Genomic DNA, 22,172 nt, shown 5'->3' with positions numbered 1-22,172 from the left:
CCCACAGGTTTTGTTATGTTTCGGGTACATCTCTGTACAGTAAGTCTTCTGGCTTCCTTTTCCCCGGGCAAAGGAGTAGATTTGCCAGAATTTCCCAACGATGCGGCTATACACTAGTTAAGCCAGCAGGATTGGGCTTACTCGTGGTCCTAGTCATTGTGCTAAAATGATGTCCCCAGCTTTTTTGGTATTAAGTGGAAAGCTATAGCCTCCTGCTTACTTGAAAAGGAGTTCACTGCAGTCAGCAGATTTCCCTGCTGTTGTATTCTGGAGTGTAAGGGCCACAGGAAGAAAAACAGGCCCCAATGGTGCCGCCTAGTATTTTATAGGCAGGATATGCCTTCTATGATCTATATCAGTGGTTCCCAAACTGTGCGCCGCGGTGCCCTGGTGCGCCATGGCTTGGCTAGAGGGTGTGGTGGGAATTGTGTGAGGGGAGGATGGAATGAGTGAGCGTGGGGTAATTGACTGAGGGAGAGGAGAGCCGGGGCTAGTGAGAAGCAGGGGAGAGAAATACATGCAAGGCGGGAGGGTGAGACGGAAAGGAGAGAAATACATGGGAAGGGGGGGGAAAGATGGGGGCTCGTGAGGTGTGAAATGTGGGGGGGAGGGGGGGGGCAGCGGGCAATACTGCTGACACGGGGGGGGGGAGGCCCTGCTTAAAATGTTTGTCCCAGGCCCCACACAGGGCCGCCAACAGCGGGGGACAGATGGCCCTGTGAGTAAAGGGGTCCGGCTGTGCCCCTCAATAAATCCCGTCACCACGGGGTGACAGGATTTAGCGTGCTTGCGATGCGCCAGGCAGCGCGTGCGTCTCTGCAAAAGAAAAAAAACCTCCCACCTCACCTGATTGGCTACGCGTGTTTGCTCGCTGCCAGGATTTTTTTTTGGCCCGCAGCAAGCTCTATACGAGCTTGCAAAGCTAGGCCCGCCCCTTCCTGCATGGAACACATGGTGAGTACTGGTCCATGCCTTTCTTGCTTCCCCCTTGCCCCCCTGCTCTGATTCCCCCCCTCTGCCCATTTTGATTCCCCCCCCTTCGTTCTGATTTCCACCCCTGGCTCCGATTCACCCCTCTTGCTGTATGTGAGAGTGTCTTTGTGTCTGTGTGTCTGTCTGTGTGTGTGTGTGTCTGAGTGATTGTGTGGGTGTGTGTGGGTGTCTGAGAGAGTGTGAGTCTGAGAGAGTGAGAGTGGGTGTCTGAGAGAGTGAGAGTGGGTGAGAGAGTGAGAGTGGGTGTCTGAGAGAGTGGGTGAGAGAGAGAGTGGGTGAGAGAGAGTGGGTGAGAGAGAGTGGGTGAGAGAGAGTGTGGGTGAGAGAGAGTGTGGGTGAGAGAGAGAGTGGGTGAGAGAGTGAGAGTGGGTGAGAGAGTGAGAGAGGGGGTGTCAGAGAGAGTGAGAGAAGGGGTGTCTGAGAGAGTGAGAGAGGGGGTGTCTGAGAGAGTGAGAGAGGGGGTGTCTGAGAGAGTGAGAGAGGGGGTGTCAGAGATAGTGAGAGAGGGGGTGTCTGAGAGAGTGAGAGAGGGGTGTCAGAGAGTGAGAGAGGGGGTGAGAGAGTGAGAGAGTGGGTGTCTGAGAGAGTGAGAGAAGGGGTGTCTGAGAGAGTGAGAGAGGGGGTGTCTGAGAGAGTGAGAGAGGGGGTGTCTGAGAGAGTGAGAGAGGGGGTGTCAGAGATAGTGAGAGAGGGGGTGTCTGAGAGAGTGAGAGAGGGGTGTCAGAGAGTGAGAGAGGGGGTGAGAGAGTGAGGGTGGGTGTCTGAGAGAGTGGGTGAGAGAGAGAGTGGGTGAGAGAGAGTGGGTGAGAGAGAGTGGGTGAGAGAGAGTGTGGGTGAGAGAGAGTGTGGGTGAGAGAGAGAGTGGGTGAGAGAGTGAGAGTGGGTGAGAGAGTGAGAGAGGGGGTGTCAGAGAGAGTGAGAGAGGGGGTGTCTGAGAGAGTGAGAGAAGGGGTGTCTGAGAGAGTGAGAGAGGGGGTGTCTGAGAGAGGGAGAGAGGGGGTGTCTGAGAGAGTGAGAGAGGGGGTGTCAGAGATAGTGAGAGAGGGGGTGTCTGAGAGAGTGAGAGAGGGGTTGTCTGAGAGAGTGAGAGAGGGGGTGTCTGAGAGAGTGAGAGAGGGGGTGTCAGAGAGAGTGAGAGAAGGGGTGTCTGAGAGAGTGAGAGAGGGGGTGTCTGAGAGAGTGAGAGAGGGGGTGTCTGAGAGAGTGAGAGAGGGGGTGTCTGAGAGAGTGAGAGAGGGGGTGTCTGAGAGAGTGAGAGAGGGGGTGTCAGAGATAGTGAGAGAGGGGGTGTCTGAGAGAGTGAGAGAGGGGTGTCAGAGAGTGAGAGAGAGAGTGGGTGAGAGAGAGTGGGTGAGAGAGAGTGGGTGAGAGAGAGTGTGGGTGAGAGAGAGTGTGGGTGAGAGAGAGAGTGGGTGAGAGAGTGAGAGTGGGTGAGAGAGTGAGAGAGGGGGTGTCAGAGAGAGTGAGAGAGGGGGTGTCTGAGAGAGTGAGAGAAGGGGTGTCTGAGAGAGTGAGAGAGGGGGTGTCTGAGAGAGTGAGAGAGGGGGTGTCTGAGAGAGTGAGAGAGGGGGTGTCAGAGAGTGAGAGAGGGGGTGAGAGAGTGAGAGAGGGGGTGTCTGAGAGAGTGAGAGAAGGGGTGTCTGAGAGAGTGAGAGAGGGGGTGTCTGAGAGAGTGAGAGAGGGGGTGTCTGAGAGAGTGAGAGAGGGGGTGTCAGAGATAGTGAGAGAGGGGTTGTCTGAGAGAGTGAGAGAGGGGTGTCAGAGAGTGAGAGAGGGGGTGAGAGAGTGAGAGAGGGGGTGTCTGAGAGAGTGAGAGAGGGGGTGTCTGAGAGAGTGAGAGAGGGGGTGTCTGAGAAAGTGAGAGAGGGGGTGTCTGAGAAAGTGAGAGAGGGGGTGTCTGAGAGAGACACCAACTGCGCACTGCAACTGTTAGGTATGTATATACACCTTTGTTTTCTCTTTGGGTGCCGTGGGAAAATCCTGATCCCCTTGGGGAGCCTTGAACCGAAAAAGTTTGGGAACCACTGATCTATATGATCTATTAGATCCTCTGTATAGCGTTCTCGTGCTACTAAAATTAAAACAGGATTTGCATGTTTCTCCTGTGATTGTGTGTATACTTCTGATTCAGGTTAATGCCTTCTATTATTCATTTCAACTGTTACAGGTAGAAATGTTATATTCCTTTATCTCACCTTGGGTGTGGCTGTTTTAGTTTTTTGAGACTTTCCTGTTCAGGTTTATTGGCGATTATATCGGATTGGCCATTATCTGGCAATATTTGGGCCCCCACCCGTTCAGTGAGATAGGATATGAGCCATTTATGTTTCTCTGCTGAAGGTGTCAAATGTTATATTGAATCCAAGTGTGACTGTGAGGGGGTAATCAGACTCACTAATAAAGGTTAAGCCCGTTTGGCTAACTCTGATCCATGTATTGGGGTTCGGGAGTGTCAGCTCTTGAGCCCAGTGATTGTACAAGCATTCTGTAAAATTATGCGACAATAAGGAATTTATGTGTTTTTACCTTTCCAGGAGTGCCAGCAAGCAGAGATTGCTGGGCTATGAGTTTCAAGGGGGGGGGGGGGGGTATTTGTGGAGAAAGTGTTGTCATAATGTGCCTAGATATTTGGGGTCCAGAGTTGCTGGATACCCCAAAAAGGTACCCGTGAATCAGGTCGGATTCCGGATACATATAGGCACATTGTCCCTGCAGAATCTCCCCTTGAAAACACTTGCAAGACTCACTGCTAGGCTTCAGCACAGACCTGAAAGTTAAATGGGGCTTAACTTGTCAAGGGGTCCCTAGGTTAAGGGAGATACCCAGTAAATGCCAAGGTCACCCAGAACCTGGTATAGGGGTTCTGGGGTATTCCAACCATACATAAGGTTGTGAGGAGTTTTAAAAGTCTAAGTCTATTTGTATTGTATTGTATGTCTTTATTTATATAGCGCCATTAATGTACATAGCGCTTCACAGCAGTAATACATGTGGTAATCCAATAAATAACAGATAATATAAATAACAGATCATGGGAATAAGTGCTTTAGACATTAAGGAAGAGGAGTCCCTGCCCCGAGGAGCTTACAGTCTAATTGTTAGGTAGGGAGAACGTACAGAGACAGTAGGAGGGAGTTCTGGTAAGTGCGTCTGCAGGGGGCCAAGCTTTATGTATCATGTGTTCAGAATATCCACAGTGCTATTCATATGCTTCTTTAAGCAAGTGTGTCTTAAGGTGGGTCTTAAAGGTGGATAGAGAGGGTGCTAGTCAGGTACTGAGGGGAAGGGCATTCCAGAGGTGTGGGGCAGTCAGTGAGAAAGGTTTAAGGCGGGAGAGGGCTTTAGATACAAAGGGGGTAGAAAGAAGACATTCTTGAGAAGAACGCAAGAGTCTGGATGGTGCATAGCGAGAAATTAGGGCTGAGATGTAAGGAGGGGCAGAAGAGTGTAAAGCTTTAAAAGTGAGGAGAAGAATGGAGTGTGAGATGCGGGATTTGATCGGAAGTCAGGAGAGGGATTTCATGAGGGGAGATGCTGAGACAGTTCTAGGAAAGAGTAGAGTGATTCTGGCAGCAGCGTTAAGGATAGATTGTAGGGGAGACAGGTGAGAGGCAGGAAGGCCGGACAGCAGGAGGTTACAGTAATCAAGACGGGAGAGAATGAGGGCCTGAGTCAGAGTTTTAGCAGTCGAGCAACAGAGGAAAGGGCGTATCTTTGTTATATTGCGGAGGAAAAAGCGACAGGTTTTAGAAATGTTTTGAATGTGGGGGGCAAATGTGAGAGAGGAGTCGAGTGTGACCCCAAGGCAGCGTGCTTGGGCTACTGGGTGAATGATCATAGTTCCAACAGTAATGTGGAAGGAGGTAGTAGGGCCAGGTTTGGGAGGAAGTATGAGGAGCTCTGTTTTAGCCATGTTGAGTTTAAGGCGGCGGAGGGCCATCCAGGATGATATAGCAGAGAGACATTCAGAAACTTTGGTTTGTACAGCAGGTGTAAGGTCGGGTGTTGAGAAATATATTTGTGTGTCGTCAGCATAGAGGTGATAATTAAACCCAAAAGATGTTATTAGGTCACCTAGAGAGAGTGTATACAGATAAAAGAGAAGAGGTCCCAGGACAGAGCCCTGGGGTACCCCCACAGAGAGATCAATAGAGGAGGAGGAGGTATTAGCAGAAGAGACACTGAAAGTACGATGGGAGAGGTAGGATGAGATCCAGGATAGAGCTTTGTTCCGAATGCCAAGAGTATGGAGAATGTGAAGTAGAAGAGGGTGGTCCACGGTGTCAAATGCTGCAGAGAGGTCGAGTAATATGAGCAGAGTGTAATGACCTCTGTCTTTGGCAGCATGGAGGTCGTCAGTTATTTTAGTGAGGGCTGTTTCCGTGGAGTGAGCAGTGCGGAAGCCAGAATGTAGAGGGTCTAGGAGAGAATAGGTGTTGAGAAAATGGAGCAAGCGAGCGAATACAAGACGTTCAAGGAGTTTAGAGGCAAAAGGCAGGAGAGAGGGGGCCGATAGTTAGAAAGACAGGTAGGGTCAAGCTTGCTGTTTTTGAGTAATGGTATGACTGTTGCATGTTTGAAGGAGGATGGAAAGGTTCCAGAGTAGAGGGAGGAGTTAAAAATGTGCGGGAGCATAGGGATTATAGTAGGAGCAAGAGGTTTTAGGAGATGAGAGGGAATGGGGTCAAGAGGGCAAGTGGTAGAGGGAGAAGAGGCGATCAACAGCGACACATCCTCCTCTGAGACAGTGGAAAAAGAGTCAAGGAAGGCAGGAGGCGAGTTAGGAAGAGGTGTAGGATGGGAGGAAGAAACAGAGGGGATGTTCTGACGTATGGATTCCACCTTTTCCTTAAAATAGTCAGCAAAGTCCTGAGCGGAGATGGACGAAGGAGAGGCAGCTGAGGGTGGTTTGAGTAGAGTATCAAAGACAGAGAACAGTCGGCGTGGGTTAGACTTGTGCATGTTGATTAGTGAAGAAAAGTAGGCTTGTTTAGCTTGCGAGAGGGCAGAGTTGAAACAGGATAGCATAAATTTGTAGTGAAGGAAGTCTGCGAGAGTATGAGATTTCCTCCAGAGGCGTTCAGAGGAACGAGTGGAGGAACGCAGCATGCGCGTATGGGAATTTAACCAGGGTCTAGGGTTAAAAGGGCGAGTGCGGCAGAGAGAAAGCGAGGCATGTAGATCAAGAGAGGAGGACAAGGCAGAGTTTTAGTTCCTGACCAGTTTGTCAGGGTCTGTAGCAGAGCTTAGAGAGGAGAGGGAGGAGTGTAACGTGGACTCAAAGTCAGGTAAGTGAATAGAGCGCAGGTTTCTGCAGAACCGGGGGGTAGATGGAGGTGGAGAAGGGGAGAAGCTTGATAGAGAAAATGAGATGAGGTGATGGTCAGAGAGAGGAAAGGGGGAAATGGAGAAATCAGAGAGAGAGAAGTTTTTAGTGAAAACCAGGTCTAAGTAGTGGCCATCCTTGTGGGTGCTGGCTGCAGTCCACTGTTGAAGGCCAAAAGAAGAGGTTAGAGAAAGAAAGCGGGAAGCCCAAGGGAGAGAGGGGTCATCCATGTGGCAATTGAAGTCCCCAAGGAGAAGAACAGGGGAGTCTGAGGAGAGGAAGAAAGAGAGCGAGGATTCAAAGTGAGAGAGAAAGGAAGAAGGGGGGTGAGTAGAGGTAGGTGGGCGATAGATGACCGCCACATGAACAGGGAGAGGAGAGAAGATCTGGACAGTGTGAACCTCAAAGGAGGGAAAGTCAAGTGAGGGGGGAATAGGAAGAGTTCGGTAATGGCAGAGAGAGGAGAGCAGGAGTCCCACACCTCCACCCCTGCCATCAGGGCGCGGAGTGTGGGAGAATGAAAGGCCATCATAAGAGAGGGCAGCTTCCAGAGCAGAGTCAGACTGAGTGAGCCAGGTCTCAGTTATAGCAAAGAGAAGCAGGGAGTGAGAGAGAAAGAAGTCATGCACAGAGAGGAACTTGTTAGAGAGGGAGCGAGCATTCCAAAGGGCACAGGAGAAAGGGAGAGAGGAGGGAGGGTGGCAGGGGATGGGTATGAGGTTGGAGGGGTTAACACCAGAAGGAGTAGAAGTTGTATGTGGGAGGCGAGGACGAGAGCAAGTAGAAATAAGGCAGGGACCAGGATTGGGAGAGATATCCCCAGAAGCAAGGAGGAGAAGCATGGATAGAAAGAGGATGTGTGAGGATGATTTATAGGGGTGTGTTTTAGTGCAGGGTGTATAGTTGTGTGGTGACAGAGGACGCAGGTAAGAAAGGAGTTCATGTGAACTGAGAAGTGGGGCAGAAAAGACAGATGAAGATATATGAATAGAGTTAGAGACATAAGGAGACTGGTGGAAGGAAGTGCATAATTTGAAAATAAGTGAGGTTGCAGCAAATATAAAAAATAAAGGCAGCATCACAGCAATAGTTAAGTGTTGAGATGTGCAGTCTTAGATGCACTCTTTTCCAACGTAGATCAAAAGCAGGAATCAGAAGTAGTAGGTGATGTCCACTTTTCCACTTCTTTTTGAACTTCCTTTTTAAACTTCATATTCTACTTGAAGACAAACAGAAGACAAAAGAACAGCGCAAAACGCACATAGTGAAGTATATAAAAATGGATTTTCTCATTTAAAAAGTAAGTAATCTGCGTACATCAGATAAGTAGGGTAAAAGCATGTACTGTGACAATCACAGAGGTTACCAATCGGCAGGCAGAGGTGATGGCAGGGAGGAATCGACACAGCTCATCAGAGGCGGTAGCTTCTCTCAATCCTGGCACCGAAAATCCGTTCTTATGTTGGCGCCTCCTCAGTCGGGATGCAATCGTACCTATCGAGTATAAGTCAAAGGATGATGGATTGAAAGTCCTTATAGTGGTATAATCACCAACTCATGATGGCTAGTTCAAAATGTCCATAAGTGATATTGATCTGTATACCACAGCACAATGCAGGACTCCGGCAGTGATTTAGCATACATGGCACCAGTCTATGATGTCACTGGTAGTCGCACAATCTCCTCCACGGAGCGTCACGCTCCAAGAGCTAAAAGCCCGGTATAAATGCACACTGTATTCTCACCGAAGATCACAGGCTAAGAAGCATCAGTGATAGGGTGACAGTCCTACGCGTTTCGGAGCAATACGGTTACTTCCTCAGGGATTCCTGCATTGTGCTGTGGTATACAGATCAATATCACTTATGGACATTTCGAACTAGCCATCATGAGTTGGTGATTATACCACTATAAGGACTTTCAATCCATCACCCTGGCTTACAGGACTCCTGAGTCTCCAGCGATGTTATGGTGGATATCATCAGGACTGGCTCTCCAGGTATAGCTGAGTCATACTCACTCTTGGTACAGCGCCTCCATCTCTTCCAGACCCCCAGTGTTGTAGGGAGGAGTCTCTGAAAGAGACCCTCAATGTGCATCTTCTCCCTGAATGACTCCACTCTCTGGCAAGTAGGGTTCTTTGACAACCGCAGCATACTATATTGCATCAAACAGTAGCAGACTGACCATCATTGCAGCTGGCCTTCAGCTGCTCATTATAGGTTGCCAACCCAAAGGAAGTCCCTGACCCTACACTCGCAGGCAAGGGCACTGAAAGCAGGTCTAGCTCTTCCCTTACTTCCTGATGGAGTAAGGGGGATAGTCTCCCACACCGCTCCCCTGAGAGAGGGCCACAAAACCTGCCAGAGTCCTAACAGTTTGCTGGGACAGACTAACCTCACTCATAGGTGATGAGGCACACTGCTAAATACAGGAAGTGCTGTGCACTAAATAGCTCCAATAGGCACCACCCCTGTGTCACTGTAATTGGACACAGAGCCTGATGACACTACCTTCACTGAATACTAAACAGCATATGTGTGTGGTGGAAAAGCCCCATGATTACTCCTGGCAAACCTGCCCTTAACAGGGATTATTGCACAGGGGGAGAAAGAACTATAACCCCAAAACTACACAAGGTTACATACATAAAAGTAGACATTAGGAAAAGAAGGCCCTGCCTGAGGAAGTTACAATCTATAGGGAGAACTTGCAGTGACAGTAGGAGGGTGTTATGGTAAGTGAATATGAAATGCATATTGTCAGCCAAGGGAACTGCCCAAATGCTTAATTAAAGAGCTGTGTTTTAAGATGGGCATTGAAGGTGTATATAGAGGGTGTATAACAAGGCTTTAACCCCTGTCGAGAAGGGCTTCAATAGAGTCTGTATTGGTCTGAGGAATCAGAAGGTAGCTGGTTAATTGCAGCTAGAGACAATTAACCAGTCTCCACCTGGCTCATCACACAGGTAAACAAACCTCCTGCTTGAACTGCAGATCTCTTGAGCACAGAGACAACTGTGTTGCCAGAAGAGACTGATAGAAACATTTTCTTGAGCACAGAAGGACTGTGCTGCCCGCAAGACACCAGGAACCAGACCTCTTCTATTCCAGGGCACAGCGGACCTTGGAATCTGCCAAAGGGAGGCCCCCCAATGGACACCAACCCAGACCCAGATACTGACATAAAGGACCCCCTCCTTTCAGGTACCTCTTGCGACTTTGGGGTTATAGGTTGGCAAGAGTCCTAGATTCCCAGCCCTGCAGATAGGGAATGGGAAAGTGATTTAGCCCTTACAAAGGGATAGGAGGTTTATTTATTGTGTTTCCTTAAACTGTATTGTTTAAAGTGACGGGCTGAATAAAACCTATTGTTTAATTTCCCCAAACATGTCCCTCTGGTTGTACCTCTGCACGACTCTTGCAGGGTTGTTGTCGAATTTTGAGGAGAAAGACATTCCAGAGGTGTAGGGCAGTGAGTGAGAGAGGATTTAAGCGGTATAGGGCTTTATATACAAACGGGGTAGACAGAAGACATCCTTGAGCAGAACACAAGAAGAGGGTTGGTGTATAGTGCGAAACTAGGGCTGAGATGTAAGAAGGGGCAGAAGAGTGCATATCTTTAAAAGAGGAGGAGAATTTTGTAAGTAATACAGGGTTTAATAGGAATGCAAGAGGGATTTCAGCAGGAAAGAAGCTGAGAAATATGTAGTTAGGAGAGGGTAAAGTGATTCTAGCATCAGCGTTTAGGTTGGATGTAGGGGGAACAGGTGAGTGACAGTAAAGCTGAACAGTAAAAGGTTAAAATTGTCAACACAGGAAAGAATGAGGGCATGTGTTAGAGTGTTAGCAGAAGAGCAACAGGTCATATCTTTGCAATGTTATGGAGGAAAAATCGACAGGTTATAGCAACATTGTGAATGCCAGAGGAGAATGTGAGGGTGGAGTCAAGTGTGACCCCTAGGCAGCGTGCTTGTGATACTGGGTGTATGATAGTGTGATAGTATGATAGTGCTACATACTGGACACCTAACAAGCTCCTATTGTACCCCCAAAATAACCACAACATATATATAAGCATATGAGTGTCGCAGAGGAGTGCTACAGAGCATGGCAGTATATATTTAAAACCAGAGACAGAACATAAAACACAGACAAAGCTCAGTTTTAGCACATCCAGTGAAACTCATACACGGTACAGTGCCTAAACATATATCCCAAAATAACCACAACATATATATAAGCATATGAGTGTCGAAGAGGAGTAGTATGATAGTGCTACCAACAATAATGGAAAAGGGGGCAGTACGGCCAAGCTTGAAAGGAAGTATGAGGAGTTCCGTCTTTTACATGTTAAGTTTGAGTAGGCAGAGGGCCATCCAGGATGATACCTGTAAAGCAGAGATACATTCAAAGACTTTGGTCTGGACAGCACGTGTTAGGTCAGGAGTTGAAAGGTAAATTTGTGTTTCGTTCGCATACTGTAGAGGTGATATTTAAGCAAAAAAGATCTGATAAGGTCACTGAAAGAGAGTGTAGAGAGAAAAGAGAAGGGGTCCCAGGATAGACTGCTAGGGTACGCCCACAGAGAGATCAACAGAGGAGGAGGCGTTAGTGAACGAGACACTGAAAGGCCAATGAGAGAGGTAAGAGGAGATCCATGATAGAGCTATTTTATGGCTACCAAGAGTAAGGAGAATGCTAAGGAGCAGAGGTTGGTCCACAGTATCAGGGTGTGTAATGGTCTTTGACAGCATTAGGGTCATTTATTACTATGGTGAGGGCTGTTTCATAGGAGTGAGCAGTGCGGAGGACAGATTGTAGAGGGTCTAGGAGAGAACGGAATGTAAGAAATGGAGCAAGAGAATACATGGTGTTCAAGGAGTTTAGAGGCAAATGGTAGGAGGGACATAATGCGATAGTTAGAGAGACAAGAAGGGTCAAGTTTGCTTTTCTTGAGTGAAGGTATAACTGTTGCATGCTTGAAGGAGGTGGAAAAGGTATCAGAGCTGAGGAAGGTGTGTGTGTGTGTGTTTGTGTATGGGGTTGGAGTGGAAGAAAGAGGTTTGAGGAGATGGGAGGGAATGGCGCCAAGAAGACAAGTGGTAGTAGGAAAGGAGGAGAGCAATAGCGACACATTCTCCTTTGTGACAGAGAAAAAAGAGTCAGGAATGCAGGGGAGGATAGTTAGGAAGGGGAGGTGTAAGATATCAGGGGGTACAGAGGGGATGCCTTGACTAATGAAATCCACGAAAGTCTTGAAATAGTCAGCAATGTCCTGAAATGAAATGGAGGTAGAAAAACAGCTAACACATAAGGTTCTTGCTTGTTCATATGCACATATGCACATACATAAATATGTACACACGCACACACACATATGTGCATACACATATACACGCATACATATAGACACATATACACATAGGCGCACAAGAAAAAAAGGGAAAGGTGAACAGATGATTCGTGTACAGAAAAAATTCCATATTTAGACTATATCAATTTACAATAGTGCTAATATCAAGACTCACTAAGACCTGCAGGTGCCATGGTATTTAATTAAAAAATTGAAAACAACTTCCTCGGACTGTCTGGTAATCAACACTTTCTATGTGCTTTATCTTGGAAACATTGTGAGTGAACAATTGTGAAACCTATTTTAGCTTAAAATATTTTTTCTTAAACAATTTAACACTATGGAGCACGCATGCGCTGTTATCTTTGTTTCTTTTAGACTTGTCTCTAGCTATGGATGTGGTCCACCCTTCAAGAAGCTGCACAAGTCTCCTACACTTTGGATCATAGGTTGGCTATTTATAACCTGGTTTGCCCTTTATGCTGGATAGAAAATAACTCTATAATTATCACTTTATTTTTTACATTTTCTATTCTCTGAATGTGATTTATTACTTCACTGTATTATTGTACAGTATACTGTATAATTAAGCACTAATCATTTGAATATTTTCATATCCGCATAACTACACGCCTCACTTAAATGGCTTAGTGCTTATTGCGTTCTGCTTTATATATATACATATATATATTTTTTCTTTCGCTATCTTTTTATTTCGAGTAAGCGTAGTGAACATGGCTGCTTTATATGATGTCAGACCAAAGGGGCCCTGATGACTCAGTGTGAGGAGCGTGATCTCTAAAGTCTTGGTAAAAATAAAGAGCTGATACAAATCTTGCTGTAAAACGATAGAGAGCAGGCGGATACACTTGGTCAGGACGACTAACGCAGTAGTACCGAGGACGGCTTCACCCTGGAAAATGCTAACATGTCAAGGAACCCAGGATTATCATATTCTAAGGATTCTAGCAGTTCTCAGCCTGCCAGTGCCCTGGATGTGTACATGCAAACTGCTCTCAAGCACCTGGGACCAGTAGATGACACAATGCGGTGGCAGTTCACCGCTCAGTTTCAGCAACAGGAGAGGCAAGCAGTGAGATATGCTGCAGAATGTACAGCAGAAAGAGAAAGACAAACTTCAGAACCTGAAGCAGCGAGGTATGCTGCATACCAGCAAGCAAAAAGACAAGCTGCAGAACGCAAATGTGAGGGAAAAATGTGTGGAAACTAAGGCACCAACTGGAACGTGCCAAGCTCCAGTGGGCATTGCCAGCACCAAGCAGCAGAGAGGCCAGCCCTTCCAAGCCCTGGCTGCCATGTTGTGCCAGTGGCAAAAGTATTCTGAATTGGGGTACTGGGCAGGGTGTGCTGGAGGTGGGAATAATTTATCATATTCTTGCTAATGTTTTGCTAGGTAATGATCTTGGAAAGAGGATTAACCAATATGAGACCGCTGGGACCCAACAAGCTCAGGAACCTGCTGAACAATTCCAGGTACTGATGCACACTCTGGACCATGGGAGGGTGACTGACAGGGGTTGTACAGAAGTGGGGGGCCGTGGAGACCTCCCAATACAATTCTTCACCACCAACCAGATGGTCACAGGGGCCCTACAGGGCCCCTGAGGAGGTGATTGAAATTGGCTGTAGCAAACTGAGGGCCAGAGAGAGCTTTGCATTTTTGCTCATTATCACAGGGGGCCCAGCGGGGTTAGTGAGGGAGGTTGTAGGAAAATGGGGGTCAGAGTGTGCTCCCTATTATAGCTCCTACTCATAGGGTGGCTTGAGGGAGTTAGTGAGGGGGTTGTACAGGGTGGGGGCACATATAATTTCCCCTTAAAGTCCGTAACACACAAATGACCCAGCGGAAGTGCTAAAGGGGAGTTGTACTACAGTAGAGGACAGTGGGGGTTCCCATTGCTTTCCATCACACTGTATCTGACAGTATTTATGGACCTGGGAAGTAGTGATAGGCCAGCAGAGGCCCTTATTGCTGAGGGAGAGGCAGGGAAAGAGAGAGGCTGCCAGAGCAAGAAAAGCAGGGAAAGAGAGACCGCAAGCGAGGCAGAGAGACAACCAGCTAATGGAGAAGAGAGAGGCTGGGAAAGGGAGAAATAGATACAGCAAGAGGAAGAAAGCCAGAAAGCCAGAGGGACAGCCAGCAGAAGGAAAAGAGAGAGAGAGAGAGAGAGAGAGAGAGAGAGAGAGAGAGAGAGAGAGAGAGAGAGAGAGAGAGAGAGAGAGAGAGAGAGAGAGAGAGAGAGAGAGAGAGAGAGAGAGAGAGAGAGACTGGAAAAGAGAGAGAGAGAGAGACTGGAAAGAGAGAGAGAGAGAGAGACTGGAAAAGAGAGAGAGAGACTGGAAAAGATAGAGAGACTGGAAAAGAGAGAGAGAGAGAGAGACTGGAAAGAGAGAGAGAGAGAGAGAGAGAGAGAGAGAGAGAGAGAGAGAGAGAGAGAGAGAGAAAGTTCAAGACTTTAAACATCAAAAAATGTCAAAGAAAGAGCAAGAGACAGTAAAGGAGAAAACATGGCAATCAGAGCAAGAGGGAGAGCTTAGGAGACAGTCAGAGGAAGAGACAGCCAGTAGGGACATGGACCCCTGACTAGGACAAAATGGATGGTTCATCACACCAAGTTGAAGGCGGTACTTATTTGAGCATGAACTGTTCATTTTAAGGAGGGAGGTGTAATAAAGAGGGTGGGGGATAACAAGTATTTTAATCAATCTGGTATTACAGGGGTTAATGTTGGTTACAAATTGTGTTAAATGTACAAATAATTGTGTGTATGATAGGTCAACAACATTCTTGTGTCTGTGCTGATCTACAAAGAGGGTTTTATCTTGGTGGGTGTCACTGATGGCCCACTAAAGTTGAAATATGTCTAGTTTTGAAGGCTGGGGACAATAGCCAGATCCTGGGCTGTGAGCCTCAAAGAAAACGTAAGATATCCCCTTTACATCACAGAGAGCGGTGACAAACAGGTTACCACTTAGTTGGAGGACTTCAATAAAAATGAGGATATCAAGGAACAATTCTGAATAATTACAGGTACATATTTGGCATAATTGCAATAAGACAAATCAAATCATTCCACACTCTTCATGATTAAGGTGTGCCAAAGACAGATAACTGTTTTTCATGCAAAAATAGATGGTAGGCTGTCAAATGTTAGATTCAGGTGTGTTTACAGTGTATGGAGAGAACATACGCAACCATGAAGAATTCTCTTCTACTCCAGTGACATTTCTGGGACAGGACCTATGACATACTGTATGGTAACATACTGTATAGGGAAGAACCAATAGTGTTCCCAGCACTTGCTGATGCAAAATGAATAAAGAGATGGGAATATGCCAAATGCAACATTTAATGATAGAAGCACAAGACTATAATAATGGAACCATGCCATACACATGTGCAGCAACACAAAAAATGTAAGGTGATTCTGAATGCACAATTGCAAGGGAAATAAACACGGGCATTGAAACAAAAGACAATGGAATAACCACACTGGGGGATGTATGGGAAGGGGGAGTGGGGAGAGGGGAAAATGGAAAATAGGGGGGCAACGTTTCGAGGTAAAGACCCTTTCCTCAGGCCCGTTCAAAAGAATGGACAGCAGCTCCATTGCAGCAACGACAGGAGAAGCCACAAAGAGGAGCATTCTTGTGACAGGACACTGGACTCACTGAATTCTGAATTCAAGTGCAGTATACACAGTCCTCCTCTTTCCTCAGTCCTTTTCTTGTTGACTATGTGACTTGCTGATTTAATTAATTGACATTACAATTTATATTAGCTTCCAATTCTTTTGATTTTCAGTAGATTGTGATTCTATTTTGGGGTCTGTTTTTTGACATAGGGATTAGGGAAGTAACTTTGGTCTGTGGGACTTCCACTTCAACATGGATCCATTTAAGTCCATCCATTTAATATACAATATACATATACATATACATATTATTATTAAGCGTATGTCTGTTATTTCACATAGTTTAATAAGCAAAAGCCATAGTCAGAGGTGCATGGCAAGCAAACCTACTCATAAACAGCTGTTTTGACCTTTGGGTTTTGAACATGCAGAACATGTACTGGTCTGAAGATAAGGCTCCTCAATGCTAGGTTTTTAGGAAAACAAACAGTTTTACTGTGAAAACAAGATGATACAAAGGAACAATATTTCATGAATTAAACATTTCTTCCATTTCATTACTTCTAAATTGTCACTGTGATCACAATGCATGTAGACATGAGTCAATATATAACTTAATGTCCTTTATTGCATAGTAATGTGGTAGGCTATCGCTGTTTACCCACATTTTGTAACCAGGTATTTTTAGAATGTATGCATTAAGACCCAGATTTCCCCTATAGTGCTAAGCTTTAATGTACCTGGGGTCTACTGCCCAATGCCACAATCTTATTCAAAAAGTCTTGTTACAAACTGTTTTTAAACACTGACAAGACTGTAACAATGGTATTTGGGACCAAGACTAAATTTGTAAAGCTTCCAGTGACTGAGCTCCTGATTAGAACCAACGCTAACACCACCCTAACACCTGTCACTAGCTTTAAATACCTGGGCTTATGGTTTGACTCCCACTTAACATTCGGGATGCACATTGATACCCTGACAACCAAGACCTATGCCAAACTAGGGGTACTTTACAGGAACAAATCCTCCCTAAGTCTCCTGGTCAGAAAGCGTATCGCACAGCAGATGCTAATGCCAATTATTGACTATGGAGACATAGTATATGGCTCGGCTCCTCAAACCCACCTTAGCAAACTTGACACCCTCTACAATTCAATTTGTCGTTTTGTTCTCCAATGCAACTACAACACACATCACTGCGAAATGCTCAAAGAACTAGATTGGTCAACACTAGAGTCTAGGCCAAAGTTCACCTTTCCTGTCTTGCCTTTAAATTCTTCATGGGCAAGCTACCCAGCTACCTGAACAAGCTCCTCACCCCTACCACTTGCAGCACTTATCACCTGAGATCAGACTCCAAAAGACTATTCATGGTCCCAAGGCTCAACAAAGTATCCAGACATTCCTCCTTCTCCTTCCGTGCACCCCAAAACTGGAACAACCTACCAGAGACTCTCACATCCACCACCAGTTTAAGTTCTTTTAAATCTAAGGCTGTCTCACATTTTAACCTGGTCTGTAACTGTTTCACACGCTCATAATATATATTTTCTTTAACTGTGCACGCAATGTCTTGTATATAATGTATACCCTGTTCATTTATGTAACTGTACTTGTAACCATGTATTATTTGTTTTACTCTGTGCCCAGGACATACTTGAAAATGAGAGGTAACTCTCAATGTATTACTTCCTGGTAAAATATTTTATAAATAAATAAACACAACACTGGCCATACATCTGCTATGTTGGCTTCTTGGCATCTGAAAAATGCTCAAAGAACTAGATTGGTCATCACTTGAGTCTAGGCGCAAAGTTCATCTCTCTTATCTTGCCTTCAAATACTTTCTGGGCAAGCTACTCATCTATCTGAACAAGCTCCTCACCCCTACCACATGCAGCACTTATCACCTGAGATCTGACTCCAAAGACTGTTCATGGTCCCAAGGTTCAGCAAAGTATCCGGCCGCTCCTCCTTCTCTTACCGTGCACCCCAAAACTGGAGCAATCTACTGGAGACTCTCACAGCCACCATCAGTCTAAGTTCTTTGAAAACTAAAGCTGTCTCGCAGTTTAATCTGTCTGTAACTGTTGCATACGCCTATAATATATATTATATCTAAGAGTGCATGCTATGTCTTGTATATAATGTATACCCTGTTAACTTATGTAACTATGTATTTGTAACCATGTATTATTTGTCTTAACTCTATGCCCAGGACATACTTGAAAACGAGCGCTAACTCTCAATGTATTACTTCCTGGTAAAACATTTGATAAATAAATAAATAAATAAGAAACCATCCCTGTAGATGTTTAAACCATTTTCAGAGCAGTGCTATGCACAAAAATCCACCTGAAAAAAAGGGACCCTTGTGGCCCTGAAAACTCTTTTCAATTACAAGTTAGCTACTAAAGCTACCTTACGTTTGTCAGAATATTTTAGTGTGTTAAAGAACTGCTTTTTTTTGTTCATTTGAAAAAAAACATATCATCTACTGTATGATAACTATAATTTGCTAAGCATCAATTATTCATGGTATACAAAGTATGCGTAGATAATTAGGAATGAATGCATCCAAATTGCATGCCATTCTTATGTAATTTTGCATTGCAAATATTAGAGTTTAATGAATAGGCCCCTCGTTCCTAAGCACCCTGAGTGATTACTAGATGTCTATTCCTGTGTATGAAAACCAACTGTATTCTTATTCTCTACAGTAAGAATGGGTTTCATCTCATACAGTAGATGTCTTTTTTACTACTTTAAGTGTAGGACATAACCAGGCTATATATCATGGGCAGGACAGAAACACATCGTTTTTAAACCATTCCAGTTTCCTAAGGCAATGAAATGGCAGTATAATAGGAGAGAAGGAAAACTGAAAATCTAAGGTCCTTAAATCGTAACTACTGTAAATATATCCAGAAAATGTAAGTCAATGGGAGGTTTTGGCTGATTGTGGTTAGATTGGCTGCTTTGGCACATATTGAATTAGCCCGTTATTCAATAAGCTGTGAAGAGGCTACCCCATGTTGGAGAAGATTTCAGTCAAATTAATTTGAATGGAGATTAACTTTTCTGAAGAAGGCATATATAATTGTAGCATGAGAGTAGTTCTACAGATTACTATGAGTTTAAAAGACAGGCAGTTTTATTACGTACTCTTTAAAGGTGTAATTAATTTTAGTGTAATTAATTTTAGGTGATGTCTTATAAAAAACTTGAATTTTTTTGGGGGGTGGATTTAATTTTGGTTCCTCCTCTTGGTGGGATATTATTGAGCACTTAGCAAGATGTGCCACACTATTCTTAAGCATCTAGCCCTTTCATATTACCTTCTATGACAGGGAGAGGTTGTGTATAATAACAATTTCATCATGAAGGTTGGTGCAAGCGGAACAATAATCCCCACTCAAAAGAAAAACAACCTTGATTTTCAAAGCAACCAAAAAAGTGAAATGTATGCCTTAAGGGTGATTCTTTTTTTAAAGGAACATAATTACACAGGCAAGAAGTTTACAAATGTTTGAAAACAAAGTGGGCCTGCACCTTTAACAAATAACATGACTATAAAAATGTTACTATAAAATAAAGCAGTGAGTCCCTTTTTGATATATATCTTTGCTAAAAAAGTCTCCAATACAAAGTAAAATCCTTATGTTTATCACACAGTTGATTGCAATTCTATCCTGGGTGATGTCAGCCTCTGCTGACGTTTCTTAGCATGCCAATTTAAAAGGGATCAAAAGCATTAATTGCAGACTCAGAGGACACATGAACTAGCTCTGTCGTAACAGAACCTGCTCTGGAGAATTGCACATTTCATTTCTTTCTTGGGTAAGGTTAAGACGTTCGTGGTGAAACCTTTACTGTGATTTGTTATTTTTTAAAGTATAATTTTAGCATGCATTATTTAACAGTGTAGTTTTTTTTTTTTTTTTTTAGAATGTTCAATTTATAATTAACAGAAATATGGTTGAGTCTAATAATGAAAAAACTTTACTAATATCATGGAGCTGTTTTTTCCCCTCTCAAGTGTAAGAAATGTATATAACGTTTACCTGATTTCTTATTTATTTCTCATTTTGAATTGAAGGGAACTCTGCAATGGACGATGCTAATTTTGCATTATTTCTTTCATGTATTCTAGGAATATTTTTATTTTGTACACACGATGAGTATTGCCCCAATGCCTGTAGAAGACATTAAAGACAACAATTTTAAACTTCAAGAAAGTGTTATTGGAACCCCATCTCTCCCTTTAACTCGGATCTCAGAGCCTCAGAAGGAAAAAGAGCTCCTCGGTTTAAGTCTGCCACATAGAAATGCTGAAATCTCAAGTAGTCAATACGGGATTAATATTTTCTTGGTTGGACTTTTTTTGATGCTCACGTTTTCCCTCAACATCACTGGATTGACTAAAAATGTCACTCTCACGTTCTTGATCATATTAATGCTGATCCAGATATTTTGGATGCTTTGGTATGTTTTAATAAGTGACAAAAAGAGACAGGTTCACAGAGAAAAGGACGCGCATGCTGGAGCGAGGTGGCTACGGTGTAAGTAATAATACTCTATTACCTTACCTAAACATGCAATATGACAAATTCTTATTCAGTCCACGCCTGAGCTATAATAAAAGGGTTTGCAAAGATTTGTTTATCTCAGTCAACAAGGGAAGCTTATAGTTTATCCATGAACAGAGTATGACCCATATTTTCAACACGGTACGTGCTGCTACTATTTAGTAAGTATAGCGCTTTGTGTATAATGCCATAAACAAAATGTGCGTATTACATACAGTAGTTACATAGTTACATAGCAGATGGGGTTGAAAAAAAGACATGTCCATCAAGTTCAATCTTTGCAACATTTAGATATCATCTTGTTTTCTGATACAATTGTACTTGATCAGGAGTGATAACTATATGATGATTATTTCCAAATTTCTGCGGTAAATTTTCGTTCCTGCTAGATAAGAAAGCAGCACTTGAGTTTGTTTAGCATTAGACTCAAGCGCACAGTTTAAGGAATACACGCATGCACACATTATACTGTATGCCTCACCATGTAAAAGGCATCAAAGCAATACAATGCCCAGGGCAAAGTGGAATTTTCAAAGCACACTCTTTACAATGTAAGTCATCTTACTGCACAGATTTTGAAAGAGTGGATGAAATAGTATGTTGCTTAGGAATTTTGTATAACAAACAAATGCATGGAATGGGGATTTTTTTGGACTGCAATTACATTTGTGATAATTCATAGATGAAGAAATACTGTACAATACAATTTTCACACTCACTTTTTTTTGCATTTTCATTGTTTAAGGTGCAGCAACTTACAAGACATTAACATCAAGACAGTGTTTATATTTTTCTTTCTAAACATGTATAATTCTGGCAAACTGCAATAGGATTTTTCCTGATAGACGGTAACATATCAGGTTTTATACATCCAAAAGAATGAAAGGATTTGAGGTTTGTCTTTATGTGTGGTTTTTATTTTCACGATGCCAAATGAGAACTATATCTGATACTCTCTAGTAAATAGAGGCATTTATTCTGTAGTATTAAGACATATAATTTTTTCCAAATACCGGGTTCTACATTGTGTTGTGGATTTGCTGCTCCTGTGGATTAAGTGCAGTTGCCATCATTTTGTCACACAACCCAGGAAATGTGTTTAGAAATACTTTGGCCTCCAGCCTTTTGTTTTATATTTACTATTCCTTAAAAATGTAATTCTGTACTTGAATGTAGCTTTCAGATTTTTTTTTTTATAGAACTGTAAATCAAAACCATTTTATCCAAACTCTAGAAATAAAAATAGAAATCTGTGCATAGCTTAACAAAGAATGTAAATAATTGCTTTAGGAAGCATTACATTTGACGCAAGTTGTGACATCTTTTAATGGACCAATACATCAGTTCCTCATAGTTGAATGTATAGTGAGTGCAAAGGGAAGGAATTGATCTATGTAACCAGTGGTCAATAATATGTCGTGAGACTTTACTAGTGAGTGAGTACATATCACCACTGCCTTTGTATTTACAAAGGTACACTTACCTTTTTTAATAATACATCGTATACATATATACGGTAAAGCATAAATATTCTATAACATGTAATTCTATATTTTATATATGTTTTTATTGATATATATTTTTAATGTATTCCTAAAATGTTTTACCAGGAAATAATACATTGAGTGTTGCCTCTCGTTTTTAGGTATGTCCTGGGCACAGACTTGTGTTGACAATAGTGTACATGGTTAAATCATACCGTATGAACAGAGGTTATGTGTATATTTTCAGACATTTCGTGTAGAGTGAGAGACAATTAGTGTTACAGGCGTATGTAACAGTTACAGACCAAATAAAAATGTGAGACAGCTGAAGTCTTGAAAGAACATGACATATTTTGATAAATATTATAAAATATATCTGTTTGGAGAATAAACCTCCCCTTGATCACAATTACACATTAAACTTTTTTAGGGTGGTTTATCTCCCTCTTGTGTAAAATGATGGCTCTACCCTTCATTCCTGCACAGTACTGCAATGATCCTACTAAAGATAACTTACCTCTGTATTCCACCACTCAACATGATATTTGCTGATACAAGTAAAGCAAAACGCACCAAGTTCATCACAAAGTAGCATGACTGATTGACACTGGGGCATCCATCTAATAGTTTAGTAACACTTGTGACTCTGTAACAATAAGTTTCCTATGCAATCCTTTTATTAGTTTCTTAATGAGAGAAAAGAACTTGAAGAGGACAGTCATCATAAATTTGGCCCACAAAAGGTATATACAGTATTTGCACATAA

General features: G+C 43.6%; 1 protein-coding gene across 1 annotated transcript in view; it reads left to right on the top strand.

Moving 5' to 3' along the window:
- Positions 1–19,107: 19,107 nt before the first annotated feature.
- The window catches only part of LOC142472113 (proton channel OTOP1-like), a 73,614-nt gene continuing 70,549 nt past the window's right edge, over positions 19,108–22,172 (top strand). Inside the window, exons 1-2 of the mRNA XM_075578903.1 lie at positions 19,108–19,173; positions 19,487–19,895. Coding sequence (XP_075435018.1) covers positions 19,511–19,895 — 385 coding nt within the window. The 5' untranslated portion in view covers positions 19,108–19,173; positions 19,487–19,510. The remainder of the gene's footprint in view (positions 19,174–19,486; positions 19,896–22,172) is intronic.

Source organism: Ascaphus truei, chromosome 1 (assembly GCF_040206685.1).
Source record: "Ascaphus truei isolate aAscTru1 chromosome 1, aAscTru1.hap1, whole genome shotgun sequence".
NCBI classification, from domain to species: Eukaryota; Metazoa; Chordata; class Amphibia; order Anura; family Ascaphidae; genus Ascaphus; species Ascaphus truei.
The sequence above is the reverse complement of the archived record's forward strand: the minus strand, read 5'-3'. Positions and strand labels throughout refer to the sequence as shown.